This window comes from Heterocephalus glaber, unplaced genomic scaffold, assembly GCF_053883595.1.
Source record: "Heterocephalus glaber isolate CG9 unplaced genomic scaffold, H.glaber_assembly_v1.0 deba00001454, whole genome shotgun sequence".
NCBI classification, from domain to species: Eukaryota; Metazoa; Chordata; class Mammalia; order Rodentia; family Bathyergidae; genus Heterocephalus; species Heterocephalus glaber.
In genome coordinates this window covers 10,544,397-10,569,404 of record NW_028258303.1, presented here as the reverse complement: position 1 = coordinate 10,569,404, position 25,008 = coordinate 10,544,397, and the positions used below count along the sequence as shown (strand labels likewise).

Sequence of the window (25,008 nt, the reverse complement as noted above, 5' to 3'; positions counted from 1 at the left end):
AAGATAATTTCCAAGAAGGAAAACAAAGTTGAGGGGACCAGTCCTAGCAGAAGTCACTAATTAAGACATCGAGGAAATGATACAAGATAGACAAATACACCATGCAACAAATAATACAGTGTAGAAACAGACGTAAGAAAAACTGACAATGTAACAGAAAATACATTTCAAAAAGTAAGAAGATGAACTACTAAAAACTGTGCTGAGTTGATTGATTTTCATGTAAAAATTAGATTCCTACTTTTGTTTTACAAAGAATTCAATTTCAAATGGATTAAGCAAACATATATGGAAATCAAAATATAAAACCTTTGGAAAACAATAAAAAAGACAATGACATCTAGATAGATGAGGATTTCTTTTTTTTTTTTTCCTGTACTGGGGATCGAACTCAGGACCTTACGCTTACGAGGCAGGCATCAGAACCACTGAGCTAAATCCCTGGCCCAGATGAGAATTTCTTATACAAGATAGAGAAATGTACAAAAACTGAAGATGGATAATTTTGATTACATTAAAATAAAAAACTTTTATAGATTAAAAGGCATTATATTCAATATAAAAATAAAACAAAAAAATTGAAGGAAGTATATTTGGAACATCTACATCTGAAAACAGCTAACAATCAAGCTTCTACAACTCAGTAAGAAAAAGGCCAACAACTCAGCAGTAAAACAGAATGACAGGACAAAGTAGTGTTCAGATTAATGGTCTGGGATATGATGGGAGGGTAGTAAACATATGAAAACATAAACGCATGGAAAGCTGCCCACTTGTCTTAATCAGGATAGACCACATTGTAATGAAGTCAGAAATTAACCCAGACATCTTGGTGATTTTACAAAACAGAAGTTTATTTCTTGATCAGAAACAGGTCTAATGCAGGTTGGCAGGATCTTTTCATAGTCATTAAAGAATCATGCTCCACTGTCTAGTTGCTATACAGTAAAGAAGGGTTGGATCGTCATGCCACAAGCTTTTAATTCTCAGCTCCTGAAGTGACAGTTGTCACCTCTGCTTATAGCCAATTGGCTGTAAATAGCTAGCTGGCCCCATGTCACAGTACAGGGGGTAGGAGACACATGGATATTTAGTTACTAATAAATGTGTTGGCCATAACTGGAAACAGAATAATCTAACCTACAGTAAGGCAAGATGATCTCACCCCTGTTAGACTGGGGGAAACAAACAGTAGCAACAGAAACTCTCATTATCAAGGATTGGTGAAGATGTGAAAAATGTAAACTGTTATCATTTAAATTGTTTCAACATCCTAAGAGAGCATTCTTAATGTCTGGACAAGTTAGAGATGCAGTACTTGCTCATGACTCAATACTTCCACATAGAATAAGAAGGGTCATGTTTGTAATAGCAATGGAAATGACCTAAATATTAGAGATAATCTAAGTACTCAGAAAATACTAGAATATATTATACTAGAATATAGAATGATTATATTCTTACTAAAAGTGACAGTGACTAATGACAAATCATATGGAAGAGAAGAAACAAGAAAAAAAACAGGCTTATGTCTTGGTCATGTTACAGATCCAGTGCAGACTGAGAGGGGGTTGTGTTCCCAAATCACTAATCTGTGCCCTGCTGTCTGCTGCTGTACACTAAGGAAGGGCTGCAGAGTGGTACACAGACTTTGCAGAAGGAAGTTGCAGAAGGCAATGTACTGTATACTGTTTTTATATAGTTTTAGAACTTGCAAAACTATAATAAATACTATAGACAGACAGATATTAGCCAGTAACATGGTTGGAAATGATAAACATCAATTTCAAAGTAGTGTTACTCTGAGGGAAGACAGATGATATATTAGGTGGTTATTCCTAAAACTATTCATATCCTTTAATTCTGCTATAGGTAATAAAATCTAAGAAAATATTCTTTTATAGTTAAGTTATTTTTAGCAACACATGGTATAGTGGATTTTAATATTAACGTTACATTGAATTAGTCCCAAATATTCAAAATGGCTAAATATGATATAACACACAAAATTTTATGATTATTAGATGAGACAATATGCATTAAATAGTACAATGCCTGGTACTTTATCAATGTTAGCTATCATCATCATCACTACCATTACTACTGATACTTTTATTGAAAGAGTAAACATGCAAACTAAGTTAATCCATTAAATACAGAGTAGAAAAATATTAAGTGGAAAAAGAATATTAATTAGAATGTACACATTAATAAATGCAACATAAAATAAATATATGTATATCCATTAATTATTTTAAAATAATTTGGAAACTTTATAGAATTATTTGTTAATTTGTATGTTAAAATTAGTTGCCACTAAATTTTCTCATAAACCTATATTATTTTAAATTTCTAGTTTACTATGCTAATAAGCATTGGCATTTTAAAAAGCATTTATGAAAACACAACTGCAACAGCCAGTCTCATTATTGAAGAAAATCCTAAATAATTCATCGTCCTTGAAATCAATAACCTTTGAAAAGAAAAATAATTTAGTAGTTCCTTCTGTCCCATAACTGTTAACTTGACAACAGCATCATCTTTATCACACATATTATGGTTAGCAACTCTGCTTATTAAAGGAAACATCTTTAAAAGTACTAGGAGAATTCAATGAGTAACCCAAATTATTATGTACTTGAAATTTAATTTTCATTAATATGTTTTTAATCCACTGATAAATTCAGGAAGGAAGTAAATCATCATTTATTATGTACCTTCATCCTAGCACTGAATGAATCTGATATACAGCCTTGTACAATCACCTGACCTTGACTGTTTGGCTGAGGTCAAAACACAGACACTGTGGCGGGAAGTCCAGAGCATACCCAAAGAGAAGAGCAAAAGAAGATCATTTTCTTTCCTGTATAACCTCTTCTGGTTTATATTTTGAGAAAATGAACAGGAGTTGTGAAGCTCATTGAGAGTCCTAGTACATGTGGAATATACTCTGTCACCTCTGCTAGTCATGATCTTACTAGGTTTCAGTAGCTGTGTCTTTCCACAGTCACTATCTCTTTATTAAACAGTCTATTTGATGTCATTTTCCATGTCATCTATATCAATTATTTGTTTGTATATGTGGTCTCCACAGTCCCGAGCATGAAAAGTTTCAGGAGTTTGTCCTTGAGCTTGAAGGGGTGGGGACCATCACTCATCCAGGAAGTATCATGGCACAGTGTGAAGGAGGTATAATTTTTTTCTTCTTGGACTCAAATCAAGAAGTGGCTGTCTTACTTAAGGAAGAGAAATATAATCCTTCCCATTACCCAAGAGCAGAGACAACAGTTGGCAGAGGGAACACACATCGGGCAGATGGCTTAGCCTAGAGAGGTATCTCTAGAGCTAATGGACATAGGCCATTTCTGGATTTTTATATCTTTGGCCCATGCAGGCATCAGAAATATTTAGTTGCTCAAGGCAAATACATCTGTGACTAGAGATCTCTGAGAAAGACAGCAATGGAGGCCAAAGAGAGCAATATTAATACCAAGGATACACATCATTCTCAGAGCTTACTAAAACACTCTAAAAAGAATATACCACCCATAGTTTCAAGGTGTTCTCAGTTTTAGCTTTCACAGATCAACTAGAGGAAAAATATCTTATAAAATCTTGGTGAGAGTGTTCATGCCTTCATAATCTCTTGTAGTTCACATGGTCTGACTCATTTCTGGGATTTCCAATTACAAAGATTCTAATCACTCCTAAACTAAGCAGAGATTAGTTTGCTCATGTAAACTTAAGCTGGCTCATGTAAGGTCATAAAGAAGCCAACATCACAAACCAAGACTTAACTAATGAACTGATTTCTCAACTCAGTTACAATGGGCATAAACCATATATCGAGATAGATGGAAGGAAGGAGAATAAGCATACAGTAATTATTGATTCTGTATATACCTAAAATATTATAAATTGGATGAATTTCATGACTATATTAGGAGCTCTTCAAAAAATTTTTATAAACAGTACAAAAATATCTTTCATTCTGGAAATGACTCATCTAGGGTCTGATCACCTCGAAATAATTTTAGCAATATAAATGGAATTAGTAAGAAAATGTCATTCAAAAATGTTCCTGAGACCATATATCATTTTAATGCACCTGTTTGATGAGTATATTTTGGACACTGAATTCTTAGGTATTAACTGTATAATAAACAGAAAACTTTTACCATACACATGAATTACTTTTATGTACATTTCCACATTCAAATGTTTCAGTGAAAAAGATACAAAAGTTAGTTTAAATCTAGAAAAAGGCATAATAGATAATTGAATTTTCCAAAAATAATATAGTTAAGATTTACAAAGAATGATATTTTTGTTTCTTTTTAAAGTAAACTTCACTCTTGCCATAATAAAATATGCCTTTGCAAATAAAGTCATAATTATTTTTGTAACAATCTGTGATTAAAATATGAAAACAGAATTTTAAAATAAAATCTTGCCTACAGAAGACTAAGAAAGTTTACAGAACATTTTGTCTTAGAACTGAGGGGAAAAAAGGTAGCTCTACAATTGTCAAAGGGACCAGTTAGAAATGTTACATATACCTAGTTAGGAAAACATTCTACTCAAAAGGAAAGGTAAAGATCAGGAAAATAAGTGGCTATGAAGTTAATATAGTCACTTTTCTCAGTGGACAAATGATCAAATTTTCATGACATATTTTAGGTTAAAATTTTTTCTTTTCACTGGTAAAACACTTATGTGCATTTTGGATTTTTTGTAATAAAAGAAACAAAATTTTACATATTGACTTTTTATTCTATTATATCTATGATAGTTTTTATTTTTCTTTGTCAAAATTTAAGTATTTTATTAATTATGTATTAATTTTATTATGAAAAGTCAATAATCATTTTTATTTTGAAAAAGAAAAATTACAGTTGGACATTTTACTTTACCCTAATAGGAGAAAATGCATCTCACAAATTTCTATCATGCTTAGAAGTACCCTGGGCAGGGCTGGGGATTTAGCTCAAGGGCACTGTGCCTGTCTCACAAGTGCAAGGTCCTGAGTTCAGTCCCTGGTACCAAAACAAACAAACAAATACCCTGGGCAAGATCTCTGCATTTGACTACATTCTGTATTGGAAGCTGGAAACAACTCTAAGGAGAGGTAAAACCAACCACTAAAAAACAGAATTGTTTATTAAATAACAGGAGTGTTCTGGGAAGTTTTGGAGGCATATAAACCTTGACTAAATGTATTAAAATGAAACCTGCTTCTTATATCACCAGCCCCCACCCTACAAACAATCCCAAAGGCTGAAAGAAGTGCAAGCAACAGAGTGTGGAGATAGGAGAGCATACAGAGCCACACTAAAAGCTTCACACAACAGCCTCAAGATCAAATGAAATTTACCTTGGCTTTTGGGGATGGTTTTGGCATCTCTCTTTCTAAGCCTTTTACTAAAAGGATGGGTAGAGAGTTCTTACAACTGGTTTCCTAAAAAAGAAGCATAAAAGCAGCATTAGAGATTAAAGCATAGAAGGTACACAAGGCATTCCTGGATTGAGTTGTTCACATCAGAAGTTGGTGACATTGCACTTAGGTGTCAAAACTTTTCCTCTCCTGTTTGTCACATAAAACAGTAAAGTAAGATAAGATGGTACCAGGGGAGGTGTGAAACATGCAGGATCTATATATTCAGAGATGATCACTGAAATCTTATGTACACTGTCATGTCACTTTGTCACACAAACATGCACTACACACACTTATCTCTCTTTTTGAGAACTGAAGAGTTAATTCTTCAAGATATCAATCAACAGAGTTGCTAACTTTCCCACAATATTTCACTGTTTTCAGACCTTACAGTTTTGACTCTTTACAGACCTTATCTTAAACAAATTCCTTCAGATAATTTAGCAAACCACTATGGAATAGTGATAGTGAATCATACTAATACCCTGACTGAGAAACAATGTCTGAGTATCTGTTCCAAAATTATTAAACTTAAAGTCCTTGGTTCACATCAAAACAATATTTAGAAAAGTAATGGCAGAAATTAAAAGGAGGCAGCTTAGATGGAATAGACAGTTTATTTTTAGATGATAAACACACATAATAAACTAGTTTTGCTTTTCAGTAATGTAGAGGGCACTCACTTCAATGGTTGCTCACCATTAACTTGGATAAGTTTTCCATAGATAACTATATTCTGTCTTCAAATTAAGAAAGGAAGGTGAAAAGAATATTACAGACAACAATCATGCCAAGGAGAAAGTCAAATTTTTTACTTCCTTCAAAACCCCTATCTCTGTATCCTACATCTGACCCCACTGTGCCTAAAATCCAATAATCTCAATAACATCCTTTAAAAAACCCCATTTACTTTAGGGTTAATTCATTCTACTCTTTCCAACAATATTTTAGTTTATATACTTTATAATATTACTAAAATTAACTGGCATTATATTCATTTATTTCTAAATGTAACAACATATTATTAGGATAAATTGTTCCTAAAGAAAATAACACTACTTGCTACAAATCAATATTGAATCTTATGATGTATCAGGCACTGTGCTAAAAACTTTGCATTCCTAATACTACCTCCCTCAAAGCCTCATGAGGTAGGCTGGATTGTCACCTCCCCCCCCACCTTTTAAGGGTAACAGTGAAAGCTTGAAAAGCTATATAAAATTGCCTATTATCGCAAAGGACTCAATGCTAGTTCTGTTTAAATTTTAAAGCCCAAACTCTTATTACCTTTGGATATTATTTTTTATCGCCAATACACTTGACATCTAAAACCACTAAATTGTGAAGCTGTGATATTCTAAAGTCAACAGTTTTTTTTCAAAGTTAACAAGTCCACCTGCCTAATTTTAGAGATGAGGGACATGGAGAAAAAAACACCAGGATTATGTTGAGATAATGGGGCTGTGACCCATGCCTGGACCACAAAGCTGTATACAGCACCTGTTCTCGGGTTTGTGCTTGGGAACAACATTCCCAGACTTGGGGATCAGGAGCCTTTTCTTGGCTTTGGGATGGTGCCACATTCTCAGCTGCTTGTGGCTAACCTACAGCCCTATGCAAGGACCCAAGGGCTCATTTCTGAGCCCTTCCAGTAAGTGTACATTCTGGTCCTACCTTTCCTACCAGTTACAATGCCTGCTGGTGGTAAGTTGCTTACTGGAAACAGTGAATGAACCCATTCCCACTTCTGACTCACTGTGAGGATAAGTTATATCCAGCATGACATTTAGGCAAGTCAAGCGATTTAACTGTATAAGCCATTGCATAATCTGACTACAGTTAGGTAGAATAATTACACCTAATCCTTGCACTCCCCTTTTAAACTACTGGTAAATGCCAGAATGTGATGCAAAGAAACCAGGATGAATAGGGAGGGAAGTTAACAGGAATGTATAATTTTTGTTTATGATGGTCTCAGTGTTTACAAATGCCTATAATTCTTTCTTTTTTGAGCACAAAATACAAGTGATAGTATTTCTTCATTAATTCTATTTTCCCTCTTTGTCCATGTGAATTAATGAGGGCAAGGCTAAGAGCTTTTTTTTTCTGTAAAACTAGGAAAGCATTTTCGCTAAGCATTTATCTGAAAAAATTACTTACATGCAATCTTTATTTATTTATTTATTTATTTTGGTACTGGGGATCAAACTTGGGACCTTGTGCTTGGGAGACAGACAGTGGAATCACTGAGACAAATCCCCGGCCCTGAATTGTTTATTTTGTGTTATATGATTTTAAATTCAGACAATTCAGGCAAAGTCAAGTTTTGTATAAGGAGCACTGAACCAGGAATCAGGAGATCTGGCTTTCTACCCTGCTTCTCTAACTAACCTGCTGCAGGACCCGAGCAAGGATTTTTAACCTCCTGGGCCTCCCTCAGCTCAAAGAGGAGTAAAATAAAAGGACTGGATTACACAAACTCCCATAGTCCTGTCTAGTTCCAACTTTCAATATTTTATTATTTTTCTAAGAAGCTGCAATATTTCTTGACAAAGAGGCAAGGTACCATCTACTTAGAATTCTACTCCCAATTTCCTACCAGAATGACACTAAACAGTGGCCTGCTCCTTTTCAGGGAAACACGAGCCAGGGGGTTCCAGAGCCACAGGACACAGAGGACATCTTCCTGAAAGGCCAGTGGTACTTATATTTCTGGAGAAACGTGAAATAATTCAACTAGGACTTTAAGCAAATAAATAGTAATAACCATGCAATCTTTTAAAACATATCAAAAGTGCGAAATACTTCTAAGATAAAATGATTTTTTTAAAAAAACGTACCTTTAAAAGGTCATGTATACTCAAAGGACTAAGAGAATGTGAAACTTATGTCCATAGAAAAACTCACTCACAATTGCTCATAGAGGCATTATTTATATTAACCTTAAAATGGCAACAATACAAATATCCATCACTGAAGAATGGATAAACAAAACATGGGATAGCCACACAGTGGAATTTTATTCAGCTATAAAAATGAAGTACTGATATGTGCTATGACATGGATTAACTTTGAAAACATTACATTAAGTGAAAGAAGCCGACACAAAAAGGATACATACGGTGTGACCCCTTATGTGAAATGCCACATTAGGCAAATATGTAGTGTTGGAAAGCAGATTAGTGGTTGGCATGGGCCAGGAGCAAGGCAGAATGTAGAGTGACTTCTAATGGATATGCCCTGTTTCTTCTAATGAGTTTCCTTTGGGTGATAAAAATGCTCTGGGATTAAGTCATGTTGACAGTTGCACAACTTTGTTCACATACTAAATATTAATACACTTTCAAGGGTAAATTTTATGGTATGTGAATTATACCTCAGTTTTATACAAAGCCATTTAAACCAAGTCCCCACACTTCTAGGGCAAAGGGAGGAAGCCTTGAGTCTGTGTTTAAATGCCTACTTTAAAAGTACTTCTTTGAAAACGTTTGAAAGGTGATGTTTTATGTTTTATGTTTCTAAGTGTTAAACTGTATGTGGGCCTAATTCATTCAACAAATATTAACTGGATCCTATTATGAGTGGCATTCCAGAGTGGGCACTGGGGAACAGAGTAACAAATCAAACAAGAATCCTATAAGGTATATTTACATTTATTTTAAACAAATGGCCTACTTAAATGAGACTTTTGGCTGGACTGATTGCTCTAATGACCTTTGTGCAACAGCCACTTGCTTAAATCAGCTGTGTTGCACCCAGTATCATGAAAACACCATTTAAAAATACAATAGAGAAAGAAAAAAAAACACCTTGTTTATCATGGCTTCTCAGGTGTTACTGTTCAGCCACTTGGGACATTAGAAAACAAAACAGCACTCGCTGTTCCTCAGTCCAGGACACTGCCCCTGGCTCCTCCCAGCCTTGCCACCTCACTTTACCCAAGCTTCACTCAAGGTTATTGGGAAGGATCCTTCCCAGCACACCTCATCTGTTAATCACCTCTTCTCTCTCATTGCTCTCTGTCCCCCATCTTTTTCCTATTTCTCCATATACTTTATAGATATCTGACTTTAAATTACACTTATTGGTTTTATTTATTTATTTATTTATTTATTTATTTATTTATTTATTTATTTATTTTACCAGGGATCAAACTCAGGACCTTATGGTTGCCAGGCAGGTGTGGCACCACTGAGCTATATCCTGGGCCACACTTACTGGTTTTAATACTTTATGGTCCTACTCATCCAAACCTGTGAGAGGACTTGGTCAGTCTTGTCCAAGAATATAACCACAGGACTTGGAATAGGGTTTGAACTGAATGACTAAACTAATAACTGGAAAATAAATAGAGAAAACCTTTCCTAAACGGTCATACCACCCTCTGCACTACCCCTTCTTTTAAGAGAGGGAAAAAGGTTTATAGGACTAAGGGATTTGTGGCAGGTACTAAGCACTCGGCCAAGATAACATGGGCCATGTTCAAAGAACCCTTTGGAGTGTTCCAATGAAAAGAACCCAATGAAGCCACTGATAAGAACAAAGATGAATCCAGGGATCCCATGAACCTGGTCAAAAGTCTTGTCTGGAAGACCCTGGCAAAAGTCAACAGTTTTTTGGAAGGAGTGGAGCTCCTTGGGCACTCAATGGACCTGCCACTGTCCAGCCTGGCCAATGTGGATAACAAAGGCAATAGTCATGGTGTATGTTGGTCAGATTCCAGGTGACAGAGATGGTCCTTCCAGGGGCACTCACCTTTTGCCAGTTCCACTAACTCACCAGTTGGGTCCACCTGGAATCACTAGGTTAAGGCTTCTTTCACCAAGGCCTGAGCTGGCAATCAGCTGTGGTGGTAAAAGTCTAATCTTTGCAGAAATTACTCTCAAACCAGTTCCATTCCACACCTGAACTCTGCCTCAGTGTCTTGTTCCATTCCACACCTGAACTCTGCCTCAGTTGGGCTTGTTCCAGGTGGGATTAAGTCGGGCAACCCCAAGAACTCAGATTAGTGTCAGAGAAGCACTCAGATTAGTTAGTGTCAGAGTATATCAAGGCTTCTCCTCCCACTGGGAGATCCTATTGTCCACTATGTCCACGTTCTCCATGAAGTTCTCATACATCTTCTCACAGAGGGTGCCCATCATGTTGTCCTCTTCACTATGCCCAGCAACTGGGCCAGCATCTTGTGCCCAAAGTGCAGGTAGATGAGTCCCTCACTACTCGGCTTGGTCTGCCACAGCTTCCCAGGGAACAGGGAACTCAAGGTTTCTGGGTAAGATTTCTGGTGAGGGTCATAGTGGTGTCTCTGAGGGTCATACTTATCACGCATGTTCACTACAATATCACATGAAGTCAATTTTTCTTACTGATTGTGGTCCTCAGTCTGCACAATAGAGCCTCCTCTCAGTGGAAGGTACCACTGTGTATCTCGATTAGGGACAGTGCCAGGAGGTTGCTATGGGCCTTTTAGGGGGGAGCAGGGTGGACTCTGGGCTGAACCTGGAGTTCCAGGTTGGGAGATGAGATGACAGGATCATCATCATCAGCAGCAGCAGCAGCAGAAGCAGAAGAAACAGCACTATCACTATCACCACCACCACCACCACCACCAAGACATCATGGAGGAAGCACTGTCCCATGTTGCTTCCTCGTTCCAAGAGGCAGGAGCTTGCACTTCCCTTATTTTTATTTCCCCTCTTAACCAGCTTGTATTAAATCATCTTTTTATTCCCTTTTAATGCCCTTAATTAATTTCTTTCCTCCAGTCACCAATCATTGGATTTCTCTCACAAAAATACAACTTTGTGTGAACCCAGCCATATAACTTCTCTGTACTGGGAATTAAGTAACTTGAGGTATTTGGGAAAAAGTTACAGAACTGTTTGATTAGCTTCACATTAAATTTATGACAATAAATCTCAAATGAGCCTTCTCATACATAGAAATCCTGTTTTGTTTTTGTTTTTGTTTTCAGTAACTTGACTTTCTAATCTCCAAGACGGCATTTAACATTTTCTCTGTCCTTTCATTTTTCCTTCCTACTTCTTTGGAAAAATAGAAGCATTGGAGAAGCAGCCACTCACTATCTCACTATCAAATCTACAACCATAGCTGCAACCATTCCATCCTCTACAACTTCCTTCATGTTCACTCTGCCCTATTTGAGAGTAATTCCCTCCAACATGCAGACTGGATCTCATTTTTCACTTTACCAAGGACTTGACTCCTTCAATCATCCCTTTTCACTTTCTCTCCAATGGATTATTCCCATTAATAAAAACATACTCTGGAAATATATCCTATTACTTTTGCTTTTAGAACAACACCGTAACCTCATTATCTCCTCTAGCTCCACCCTGCTCCAATTTTGCTTCCCCTTACAGCAAAATCCTTCAGAGACATCTTTCCTCTCTTTACTACTTCATCTTAAATTCATTCTCCAATGTCCCCATATCTGAGGGGTTTTTTTCCTCAATATTCTACTGAAACTGCCACAAGGGTTCCAACTCAGTCTTCATCTACTTGGTATCTTAGTCAGTTTTCTTGTCACTGAGACAAAAGACACAACACCACCAAGTTAAAGGGGGAGAGGTTTATTCTGGCTAACAGTCTGTAAAAGTTTCAGTTCACAGTACCCTGGCTGTAAGGCAGGATGGCAAGGTGATGGGCATGTTACAGAAGGGTTGCTCACAGCATGGCAACCATAAAGCAGAGACAATGAAGGGAGGAGCTGGAAGAGATAACCATTCCAGGCCATACCCACAGTGATCTACCTCCTCATCCAAATTCCACCTCCAACAGCAAGTCAGCTATTGATCCTGATGAGTATCATGACCCTATGATTCAGTCACCTCCCAAAAGCCCAATCTATGACCACATGAGGCTTTGGGAGGGACATTCAGAAATAAACTATAACACTTGGGTTCTTAAAAACACTTGAATCAAGACAATCTTTGATCTTGAATTATACTATCAGCTTCCACACATCACAAGTAGGGGGATAATGTGGTTAATTTGAGGTGTCAACTTGACTAGACTAAGTGATACATAGGTAGCTAGCAGAAATTATTTTTGGGTGTTTTCGGAAGAGATCAGCATTGCAATCAGTCCACTGAGTAAGGAAGATCCACTATCACCCAATGTGGGCTGGCACCATACAACTGACTGAGAACCTGGGTAGATTTGTACTCTCTCCTGTAGCTCAATAAATATATGCTGAATAAGTGAATGAAAGAAGTGGGAATAACTTCACGCAAGGGTTGATGCAGAGAAATCTTCTTTCCCCACATGATACAATGAGATTACTCATTTTAATGGCAAATATAACTTTTATAGTGTGTGTATGGAATGTTCCCAAAAGGCTCACATGTTAAAGGCTTGATCCCTAGATGGTGGTGCTTTTGGAAGGTGGTGAAAACTTTAGGATGTGGAGCTTAGTAGGAAGAAAGTCACTGAGGCCAAACCTTTGAAAGATGACTTTGTCACCTACCACTCCCACCCTGGTCCCTTCTACCTTCTGGCTGCCATAAAGTGAGCAGCTTTCTACCACCACACCCTCTATCATCTTTCCTCTGTCTCCCTGCTACAGGTCCAAAAGCAATAATGTCACCTGACCAGGGACTGAAACCTTTGAAATCACGAGCCAAAACAAACCTTTTCTCCTATAAGCTGTTTTTCTCAGGTATTTTGTCATACTGACTGAAAGCTGGCTAAAGTAAAAATACTCCTAACATTGTATCTCGTCTTTCATGTTTCCTCTTAATTTCTGACTTGGGAACTTAACAGTGTATGTCCAAACCTAAGCTTATGAGTTATCAGCAAAAATATTCTGTTATTTCTTGAGTTTTCCACAGATTAGTTTTCCCGAGATTGAGTTTTCCCCAGTGGCACCTAGTTGCTCAAGCCAATGTCTTAGGAATCTCTTTTAATTCTTTCTTTCTCATTCTTCTTATATCCAACCTACCATCAAGGCCAGCAAACATTATCCCCCAAATAAATTCAATCTACTCACTTCTGTGTCAGCCCTGCCATAACCATTATTGTTCACCTAAATTATGTCAACTATTTTGTCTTCTGTAAGCTTTATACATGTAAATCAGATGATGTCACTTTTCTAGCCCAAACCTGCCGATGCCTGTCAGGCCTGAATAAAACCCATGACCTACGGAGCTCTGCATCATCTGGCTCTTACCCACTTCTCTAGCCTCATACAGCCTTCTCCCTCAGTAGGTCTCAGCCATAGTGGCCTTCCTTTCTGTTATTCAAATACTCCAAGTCTTTCCTGCTTTATGCATTTGTCCTCCTTATTTCTTCTTCCTGGATGGTTTCACACCAGTTCTTTAGCATAACTGGTGCCCTCTTGTCCTTCAGCAGCTATGTCACCTCTGAGAGGCTGCCTTCAATCATACTATTAAAGTGGTTCCTCTGGCCTACATTCTTCTCTTACCAACTCATTTTATTTCAATCACAGTACTTAATTTGTAATAAATTTTATTCATTTTAAAATGTATTAGTTTATCACCCCCAAGAGACTTTAAGGTTAATGAGGGCAAGGATCTATGATCAATAATTCCAACATACAGTAGGCATTTAATAAGAATTTGTTGAATAAGTAAAACAATGTTAACTCCTTCATTTCCCTTCCTTTTAGTATTAACTTCTAATGAATAGAGAAATTTGGTGAAATTACCATGATATTAGGAATCAGATAGTAAGATTCTCTTATTACCAGGGTAATACAAAAACGAGTAGGGTAGATGAAAAGAAACTATATCATGAGAAGGAGGAGCTGTCAGAGAGCTGCTTGGCATGCTAGTTGAACAGCAGATGACTGGGTCAGATTGGGTGATCTGGATGGCGGAGCGCACCAAACTATGACCCGACTATGAAACGGAACGCTGGTAGGTCACATGCTGAGATTGCCCATCTTGGGCACTTCTACAGGAGGAGCGGTGGGGTAGTTTGAGTGCACCCTTCCAAGTCACATATGGGAACTTAACCTCCAGTGCAGTAATATTGAGGGTGGGATCTTTAGAGGTGACTAGGTCACGAGGGAACTAATGAGGGCTTCCTGATAAAAGGATGAGGTCAGTCACTTTCTCTCTTGCCCTTGTGCCTCCATCCTGAAATGACACAGCACAAAGATTTCTCACCACATGCTGGCACCTTCATATTGCATTCCTAGCCTCCAGAAGTGAGAGGAATAAATTTCGTTTCTTTATAATTTACACAATTTTCGATGTTCTGTTATAGCAACACAAGACAGAATAAGACAAGGATATGGAACACCTTACTTAGCATACAACCTGGGTCCAATAAACGTGGCTGGCAGATTACAGACCACTTGATATAAATCCACAAGTCTCTTCTGCAATTCATCTACATATACAACATTAATTTCAATTTCACCAACTAAAAAAAAAACTATGTTTTTGTAAACCTCAAGAGAAATACAATGTATCACAAATGAAGGAAACAAATTGAAATAAAATAGTACGTTCTAGAAGTATTTTATTTGGGAAGAAGTCTGTAATTCTCTGGCTTAGGCCAGGAAAGTTCAAATGGAAGAGGTGAGAACTCAAATTCTGGAAATAATTTTTAATTCATTACATTTACTTTATAAACTGTAACTATATATAATACCCACAGGGTAACCTTTAAGCGTATTGAAAATTCTCTACACAAAATGACAATCAGGTGATTCCACTTGAAGAAAAAAGGAACAAGAATGGAATGTTAAAACAGAGATTTATTGTCATACATCATCAAGCATTAGAGTTTGGACTCGTGACATTACAGTCCAATATAATTTTTTCTTCCTTCAACTTCTATGTCTCCTCCTGAGAGGCTGCCTCTAACAAGCTCATCAAAAAAGTCTTTCCTCAGTTACTTCCTTATCAATTTGCTTTAGTTCTGTCATAGTACTTACTAAGACTGATTAAGGTGTGCATTTTTGTTTGTGGTACTGGGGATCAAACTCAGGACCTTGCACTTGCAAGGCAGGCATGGTGCCACTGAGCTAAATCTCTGGCCCCAAAATCTTTTTACTTTTTTTTAAAAAAAATTTACTTTTAAGTTCTTAAATGCTCATTGTTCCATAGTTCTTTGATGTAAACATGTTGGGAATGGCCAGTATTGGAATTCTACATCTTTCTTGTATAAGCCACAACCATACTGCACCACCCATGCAGAGTGGAAAATACAACTGCTATTGAGGCTTTGCACAGTGTTCAGTTGTGCTTTTGTAGCAGAGGAGACACTGGGTGTACACCACACCATTCCCTCATGTCCTCTCTCTGGGTGCCAAGAGGCCTCAGTCTCCCTTCCAGCTAGGCAGGCAGCATATGACTGAGTTCTCAGTGGAATGTGCATAGAGGCACTGTAAGCCATTTCCAAGAAATGCTACAAAACATTCCATATTAGTCTCACCTTCTTCTTTCCCTGGTTAGGCAAACTTGAAGGGGTGGCTGGTGCTAGACAGAGTAGGGCTGCTCAACCCACTGGATCACAAAGTAGGGTAAGAAGTAAAGTTTGTGTTACAGCACCCAGATTTCAGAGTCTGTTGCAGAGGCTTGCATTATTAATTACTCTGACACCATTTTCCTAGAAACAGCTATATTGATGCATTTGTTTAGCATAATTATAGGGCTATGATAAAAACAGTAACTGGCATAAACAGGTTTGCAGACAAACACAGGTGACTCTTGGTTAACACACAGTAAACCTGGTAATGAGCAGTGTTTGAGTAGCTCATTAGTCACAAGTATGCAGAGTCTCCATGGACTACAGTCAATATGACTAAAAAGGTATCTTGGTCCATTTTTTGCTGCTATAACAGAACACCACACACTGGATAATAAACAATAGAAGTTTATTTGACTCATGGTTCTGGAGGCTGGGAAGTCCAAAAATGCCAGCTATGGAAGACTTTCATCCTGCATCACAGCACGACAGAAGGGCAATGTGAAAGACAGGCCGGAAATCAGGCTGAATCTCACCCTTTTATCAGGAACCCACTCCCTGGATAACTCATTCATTCTCGAGAAGAGGGGATAAGACACAGATATGGGAATCTGTCATGAAGGCAGAACCCTCAGGACATAATCACCTCTCGAGAGTCCCTCCTCTTAATACTGTCACAAGGTAATTACATTTTGAGGTGAGATTGGGAACACACATTCAAACAAACAAGAGGAAATGCAGGTGACTGAGCTGGCAAGTTAGGTAGGTGGAAGTCTGGCAAGCAAACTTTTACCATATGTGCTAGAAGTGTTAACAATGATTTATACACACATAGTTACCGTGGCTTTCCTGAAGGGAATTTGAGTAAATTTTCATTTAAGCTTGAGAATTGAACCTGAAGGATGTGAAGGCTTCATAGAGGAAGCAGAATTTCAGATGTCTTAGGTGGACTTGCACCAATCTAACCAGAAGTAGACCTTGCCACAAGGTTGAGACGATACAATTTATTTAGTGTTTTGGCAGAGTGGTGGGGGTGATAAGAGAAGGGAGGATGGCTAATGAGAGTGTCTTTATTAAGCTGTAATGGTGTTCTGAAGCTCAGACTTGGGGAAACGCTCTGGGAAATGCTGTAAAGCATACAACCCAGAGTCATACAGGGCAAGGAGTAGAAGAGCTGGAGATTTATATACAACACTTCTCCGTCATTGATTAAGAGTTATCCCTAGAGAGATGTGATGTCTAGGTACTTCTGACCCACAGAAGTGTAACTTCCATCCCTTAGGAGATCAAGTGAAGAAAACATCAGAAACTCAGTTCTATAGCAAATAAAAGGAATATTTAAAAATCTGTAAATATTTGTTCACTACTTACTGTTTCCTATTTGGAAGAAACACACACACACAGTGTAATGATTTAATGTAGGCAATTCCTGAGATGTCAGTTCCAAAGTATTCCCAGCTCACTGTAAACAGTGTAAAGGTTACAGAGCATGATGGTGTTTCCATAAGCAAAAGTAATGCAATCTCTCTTCTGTTAAAAATTCTTCATAATAACAAAGAAAGAATTTAACACTTGGTAGATATACCTAATGTATTCCAGTAATTCCTGAGTAGGCATGACTCCAGTATTTATCTTGTTTCACTCTATAACATAAAAGATCTAGGGAGAAGAAATAAACAGCAATTTGAATTGCAAATGTACAATACAATGTGAAAATTGGAGCCATAAAAGCACTAAATTGAGTAGTAATTTTTAATTCTACTTTTATTACTAAGTGCTTTATGTCTCTTGTTAATCTAGTTGTTTTCAAATACTGGAAAGTGCTTGTTACAGTCATGCAATCCATGTTCTATCATGCTGTTTTATCTTTGCTTTTCCTAAATCCTATTTAGTATTTTTTAACCTTCAAACTCAAAAATATCTAAAACTTATGACTTGTTGTTCCAGGATAGCTTTGACCTTAGGAAATAAATAAATAAATTCTAATTTAGAGCTACTTCTGTGTTCATAGGTCCTCAAAATTATATAGCTTATAGTGGGTATAAGTTAGTCATCCTTAGTATTTAACTCTGCCCACACAAAAACAAGAGAAATGTAAACAAATTAAAAACCAGCGAATGACAACAACAACCAAACATCTTTTATGTCCTACTATAGCTCCTCTGCTCCCTAGAAGTTTGAAGTATTCTAGGGGGCTACAGAGGAGCCAGTGGTAGGAAAGCTTACAGGAACTAGTGTCAAAAAAGAGTCCAAGTACTTCCTAGACACTAAGTTGCTACAATACTTCCTTACTGAATAAATGTCTGCATGCTCATCACATTGATGATCCCATTGAAAACTTTAAGATTTTGGTTATTTCTATACTTGGCCTCAAACCTGTATTTTCTTGAGTTCAGTTTGAAGCTCTATCATTACTACTGTGTGAGCTGGAGCTATTTGCGCCTTGGATTTGCTCATCTGCAAAGCAGGATTGAGATCATCTGCTGCACAGGGCTACTGTGAGCTGTAAAGAAGATCATATGTAGAGAAGAATAGCACAATGTCTGGCACAAAGCTCCTTTGCCCTTTTGCTCCTTTGATCCTTCAGTGATTTTGTTTGTGATAGACTGTAAGCTCACCTGAGGACAGGGACAGGTTTTGTTTATTTTCTAAGGTTCCCCAGCACTTAGCCCTGTGCTTTGCACTGAATAGTTTTGTATTAAATGAGAAAAAAAGTGAACAAATACTTGTTGAAGGTAAGTGTGCTTGGGCTGTGGCCTTAAATAAAGATAGAGACACACGCAATGTCTTTGAGCATCAAAGACGTAGGGAATGGCTTAGGAAGTTTATGTGGTAAGTGAATTTGGATCTGTATGAATAAGACAATTTTGTAATTAAACTCACCATGATATATATCAATAAGTAAACACTTTCTTCAAACTAATCCCTATGGAAGACCATTCTCATGTTTTGGTTCTGCTCAGGGCATTTTAAATGACTGTTTTGAGTGGTACTTTATGAGTCACAAAAGAAAATCATCATAATTATTTTACAGCCAGATTTCAATTTTAAACCCAAAAGTTAATATTTAACCACCACTCCCCAACTTAATGACCTGCTGTGGCTCAAAATGATTGTTGCTTATTTCCTATAATCAAATAAAGCATTAAAGTACAAAGATTTTCCCAGTTCAATGATACACAGAAAAGTATGGCATATGAATGACATATGTTTTGAAGATAATTTCAAAAACCCCAAGATATAATGAACAATAGCAAACTGTCTAATAAAGACCATCTCTCCCAGGCCTGGTGGTGCACACGTGTAATCCTAGTACTTTGGGAAGCTGAGCCAGGAGAATGGAATTTTTTTGGGGGGGGGGCCGGGGGATCGAACTTGGGACCTTGTGTTTGCAAGGCAGGCGGGAGAATGGAAATTTTGAGCCCAGCATAGGCAACCTAACAACTTAGTGATACCTGGCCTCAAAATAAATTTTGAAAAAAGGGGAGGGAGGCTGGGGAGGCAGCTCTGTGTGAAGGTCCTGCTTCATTTCCCAGTGCTCCGAAAACAAAAACAAAACCAAACCTCACAAGATATTTGAAATAGGGTTACACTCATCTAGATACTTCTAGATAGATGTTTAGCAATGTACTATATTATTGTATGGTATGTATATGCCTCTATTACTGTACACAATCTCTATTAAATGGATACATATATTATTTATACATAAAGTGAACAGCTAGCTAGGCAGGCCAGGCTGACAGTCTTCCTATCCAACATGGTATCTGCCATTCTCCTGGGTAGAGGAAGGGTCAATACTAACCATTGATATCCTGATCTCCCTTCCCCAAACCATTTCCTTTCCCATGATTTTCTCTTTTCCTCCATTTTAGTCACTCGTCTTGTCAATACAACCTAAGTCTTGCCAGCACCTCAGACAGTCCCACCTGCACAATCACTACAAGCGAACCACACACTTCCTGTTCATACCCTTTATTTTTCTAGCTTGTTTGCTCATCTATCCCACACCAAACATTCTGTATAGCACCTCCTACAATACTGCTCTTGCACATGCTCACTTATACTCAGCTTTTCTCAACAGCTTCATTGCCACCACTTTGGTGTGGACCATCACATCATTTTTCACCGGGACTACTGTGATAACAGCCAAGGGTTCCCCTATTGCTGCCTACTGCTTTCAACAGCCTAGCAGTGAGAGGAACAGCATTGATATATGAGTCAGATTATGGAACTCTTCTCCTCATGCCATCCAATGGCTTCACTCGAAGTCAAGTCCTCAGTGACCTGTCCATGTTCTCGTTTCTTGTTGCCTCTGTGATCTCATTTCCTTTTATTGTCCCCCTTGCTCTGTTGTCCGACCACACTGGCCTTTCACCTCTGCTTTTTTTTTTTTTTTTGGTACCAGGGATCGAACTCGGGTCCTTGCGCTTGCACAGCAGGCGGCGAAACCACTGAGCTAAATCCCCAGCCCATCACCTCTGCTTATCAAGCCAATCAAGCAAACTCTCATCTCTAGGCATTTGTTCTGTTCCTTTCCCTGCCCAGCATGCTCTTCCTGCCACATCTTCACTTCCTTCAAGTCACTGCTCAAATATCTCCCAACAAATGAAGCATTCTGATCATCCTATTTAAAGAAACAAATGCCACTCCCCTACTCACTAGTGATACTTCTACCCTTCCCTGCTCTGTTTTTCTCTCTGGACCATGTCACCATGGAGACATACTATTTCTTATTTTATTTTTAAAATATCTATTATTTATTGCATCTTCACTACAACATTAGTAAAATTATTATTTTATTTTTAATTATCTGCCATTTAGTTTTAAAATATTTGTTATTTGTTGTATCTTCCTGAGAATACAAGATTGGTTAAGAGTAGAGATTTTTGTCTGTTGTTCACCCCTGTCTTCTCTGTGCTTAGAACAATGGTCTAGAGGGCCCACAATTTTCTGCTCATAGTGGGCACCCAGTAAGTTCTTGGATTAGATGAATTTAGCTTAGAATCCATGATCTACTATTTCAACCATACTTCTGTATATAGACATCTGGGTGATTAAGTTTACCTTGAGTTGACAAATGGGAGAGGTGTCACTTAAATCTAGGCAGAGATCATCTTTTAAAGGGAAAATCTAGAATTATTTTGTCAGAGAAGTTAAACCATGCTGTTAGATGCCTATTTAAAAGATGTGCTTCTCCTATTCAGAAAGAGCCTGGACCTTTCACTGTGGCAAAATAAAAGCATTTATACTCATTCCTTGAAACCTACAAAAGCAAAAAGCAAGGCAAGAGGGAAAAGAAAGTTCCATCTTCAGTGAAATACAAACTGTAGACCACCAACAGTGATGACCATTTGCCAAATTCAGCAAGATACAGACCAAAATGCAAAGGGCTAATGCTCACATTCTCAGACCTCTGGCAGACCATGGACTTCTCCAAATTTCCCAGGGCTTAGAGGCCTATCCAAAATTCCTTTCATTGGAGTGAATGGAACTAGAGGGCATGGCCAAACCACGGCAGAATCTAGAAAAACCTTGTGGGTACTAACGTTTACTGTTAAAGATTAGCAGAGAAAGTGGAGTTGAAGGAGAAGTCGTAGAGATAAACCTCTTTCTTCTGCTTGCTCTGGCCTCCTTGTAGAGGAATCCTGTCTTGAGGTGAGGCTGATGAATGTGTTATAGAAGACATGGTGAGTTTTGCTCCTACTGACTATAGACTGAAGAGAAACAGACACTAAGTTTCCCTGTTTGACAGCCTATGCCCAAAATGCTACACTGAGAGCCATACAAACCTCTTGCTTGTACCACAGGGATAAAGTAAAAAAATCTAAAGTACAGCTTCAGTTAAATCTATCCTGTTCTTTAAGCCTTTAAACATTCCCCCATTCCTCTAAGTTTTAACTCCATAATGTCTATTCTAGTTGTTTGTTTTCCTTTTTCATTGTGGTAAGAAACACTAGCATAATTCTACTCAAATTTTTAAGTGAATGATACAGTTGTCAACTACAAGCATGATGTGGTAGGGAAGATCTCTAGAATTCATTCATCTTGCATAACTGAAACTTTATACTCATTGAATAGGCGCTCCTTGGTTTCCCTTCGCTCAAGCCTCTGACAACCATTGTTCTACTCTCTGCTTCTATCAGGTTGACTATTTTAGATACCTCATGTAAGCAGACTCATACTGTGTTTGTCCTTCTGTGACTAGCTTATTTCTCTCTGCATAATGTCCTCAAGGTTCCCCATTGTACATTTCCACCAACAGTACACAAGGGTTCCCTTTTCTCAATGTTCTTACCAATACTTGGTACCAATCATCCTAATAGGCATGAGGTGCTATCTCACTGGTTTTGATTTGCATTTCCCTGATTATTTCTACTCTGCATTAACTAAACTCTCCTGCTGTTTCCTATAGTCCAGCCAGCAAGGTCTGGCGGCCACTACAGAAGCACTGCATTCTTTAAAGCCCATCTTTCAGCACAAAAGGTTTCCTGCATCCTGTGCCACTTCCTCTATCCAGCAACTTGTTGAAACTATTGTCATTTTTCACAGAGCCACTCCTTCCTTTCTCAAAGCTTCCATTTAAAGGAGTCAATTTATTTTTTACCATTTATCTTTCTTGGTTCCATAGTGCTTTGTATTTTTTAGCATCAGTAACATTCGGCCTTGTGTTACTTCATGTATAGGCAGAGGGAGAGGCAGCATAGCAAAACACACAGGCCCAGAAAACCTGGCTGCATGTGCTCATCTACCACTTGTTATTTGAATTAGGATTACTGAACCCCTGAAATCCTTGGGGTTCTTCCCAATGAAATGCAATCAATAGTATCATAGGGGACCATCTGATAAATTATATAGATTCCAGAAAAATCAAACAAATGGAAAACTTACTGTGAAAGACTGAAACTATTTAATTTTTTAAGAACAAAGACTTATGATTCATTTTCCAAAAGCAAATCTAGATAGACAAATTTAACACTAAAATCATATCCTTCTGTCCATTGAGGCTGCTGTCAGATTCTTGGTCTTCTATTATGGTTGGGATCTTAAATGGCCCCCAAAGGCCATGTGCTAAATAACCTTTGCTATTCAATAGCTGGCAGCACTCTTGGGACATGGAAGAAACTTTAGGATATGGAGCCTTGTTGGTAGGAGTGGGTCCTTGGGGGTGTGCCCTTGAAGAGTGTATTTTGTCCCTCGGTCCTTGTTTTGTTCCTCTCTTTTTCTGCTTCCTGACCACCATGAAGTAAGCAGCTTTAATCTGCCATGTGCTCCTGCTGCCATGATGTTTGCCCAGGGCATGTTTGTCCAGCCATGGATTGATTCATTCAGAAACCATGAGCCAAAACAAGTCTTTCTTTTTTAAAGTTGATTTCCTCAGGTATTTTGTTACAGTGGTGAAAAGCTGACTACGAACCTTCCAAAAACAAAAAGATAATTTAATCATACAAAGAAAAGAAGAATATGGAATTAATAGCAAAAAATGTCTAGAGCAATAATCTGTTATTTATTGATTGATTGATTGGTACTGGGGATCGAGCTCAGGACCTTGAGCTTGTGAGGCAGGCAGCAGAACCACTGAGCTAAATCCCCAGCCCAACAAATTTATTTTTCTAATGGGCTTTTTACCCTTCTAGTAGTAGTCTGTTGTTAATTATTAAAGGCTGTGTACATATCTAGTACCTTTATAAAAATACAGCAGTCATGAAGCATTCAGCAGTGCCCAACTTTGGCTGACCACTAGACTCACCATTGCAGCCTTGCAAAGTACAGTTTTCAGAGTCTACTATTTCTGATTCAGCAGGTCTTGGGGTCATGGTGTGGCTTGAATGTTTATCCCCTCTAAAACTCATGTTAAAGTTTAATTGCTGCTGTAACAGTATTTGGGAGTAGACACTTTCCCAGGTGATAGCTACAGGAGGGCTCCACCTTCATGAGTGGGATTAATGCCATTATAAAAGTGTGAGTTTGGACTCCTTTTGCCTTTGGCATGTGGCATGAGGAGCATCCTTCTCTCCAGAGAAGAATGCAGCATTCAAGACATCGTCTTAGAACCATAATTGCCAAGACAGCCAGCACTTTGCGATTGGACTTCCCAGCCTTCAGAACCATAAGCCAATACATTTCTTCATTACAGATTACTCAGTCTGTGATATTCTGTAATAGCAGCACAAATGGACTAAGCCAGGTCACCAGGTGATTCTGAAAGTGTGTTAATCTCTCACCTAGATAAGAAACAAGGATGCACTAGTGAGGTTAGGGACAAAGGAGGAGATCTAACAAACACCCAGATTGTAAAATTAACAGGTGTTAAATTGTTTAAGTCACTTTTGGATACTTTTAACAAAGTTCCATAGACAGGGTGACTAGTAACAGAAAATTTTTCTCCCAGTTCTGGGGGCTGGAAATCAGAAATCAGGGTGACAGGATGGCTAGGTTCTGGTGAAGGCCCTCACTGTATCCTCACACAAGGTGGACAGAAAACTTTTTGCAAGTGCACCAAACTCATTCATGAGATCTCTACCATCACATCTAATTACTTCCCAATGGTCCCACTTCCAAATACCATCAGGCTTGGATTAGACTTCAACATAACCATGATTGATGGGTATCAACTGGAACACTCTGTGGGTGTGTAGGCCATTTACAAGTCCCAGAATAAAAGCAGAGTCTTAGACCTTCAAGGGCAAGGAAAGATGATGAGATAATTCATGGAAAGTGTCAGTCAGGTATGTATGTGTGGCTTGTTAGGCACAGCTCTAAATTTAAGGCCTAAGAATGAGCTGAGGAAACAGGAACGTTTAGGTATGACTGACAAACAAGACCTCTTAAAGGAGACTGAAGAGAGGTCTGAGACATAGGAAGGAAAGAAGCAATTCAATATTAATTCACTCTTCAATGGGGAAGGCTTCGGCTGGCTACTGAGGGAAAAGTATGAATTCCAAGTTCAGGAATGAATTTTATACCATCAGACAAGGAAGTAAAAGGCAAAACAACAAAAACAACAGATGTGTTTACTAAATCTTTCCATGATCTTTATAGTTAAAAAAACAAACAAGCATTGTCCAGGTTTACACACTTAACAATGACCCACATGTTTTCATTTTACT

At 38.1% G+C, this 25,008-nt stretch overlaps 1 protein-coding gene and 1 pseudogene across 8 annotated transcripts in view; both read right to left on the bottom strand.

Moving 5' to 3' along the window:
* Positions 1-25,008, bottom strand: part of Fam13a (family with sequence similarity 13 member A) — a 324,922-nt gene that overhangs the window by 149,429 nt on the left and 150,485 nt on the right. For all 8 annotated transcript variants that reach the window (XM_021261074.2, XM_021261071.2, XM_021261073.2 and 5 more), the window contains one exon: positions 5,375-5,458. In XM_021261074.2, the coding sequence (XP_021116733.2) occupies positions 5,375-5,458 (84 nt within the window). The remainder of the gene's footprint in view (positions 1-5,374; positions 5,459-25,008) is intronic.
* Positions 5,476-23,715, bottom strand: LOC106009658 (MYG1 exonuclease pseudogene; annotated as a pseudogene).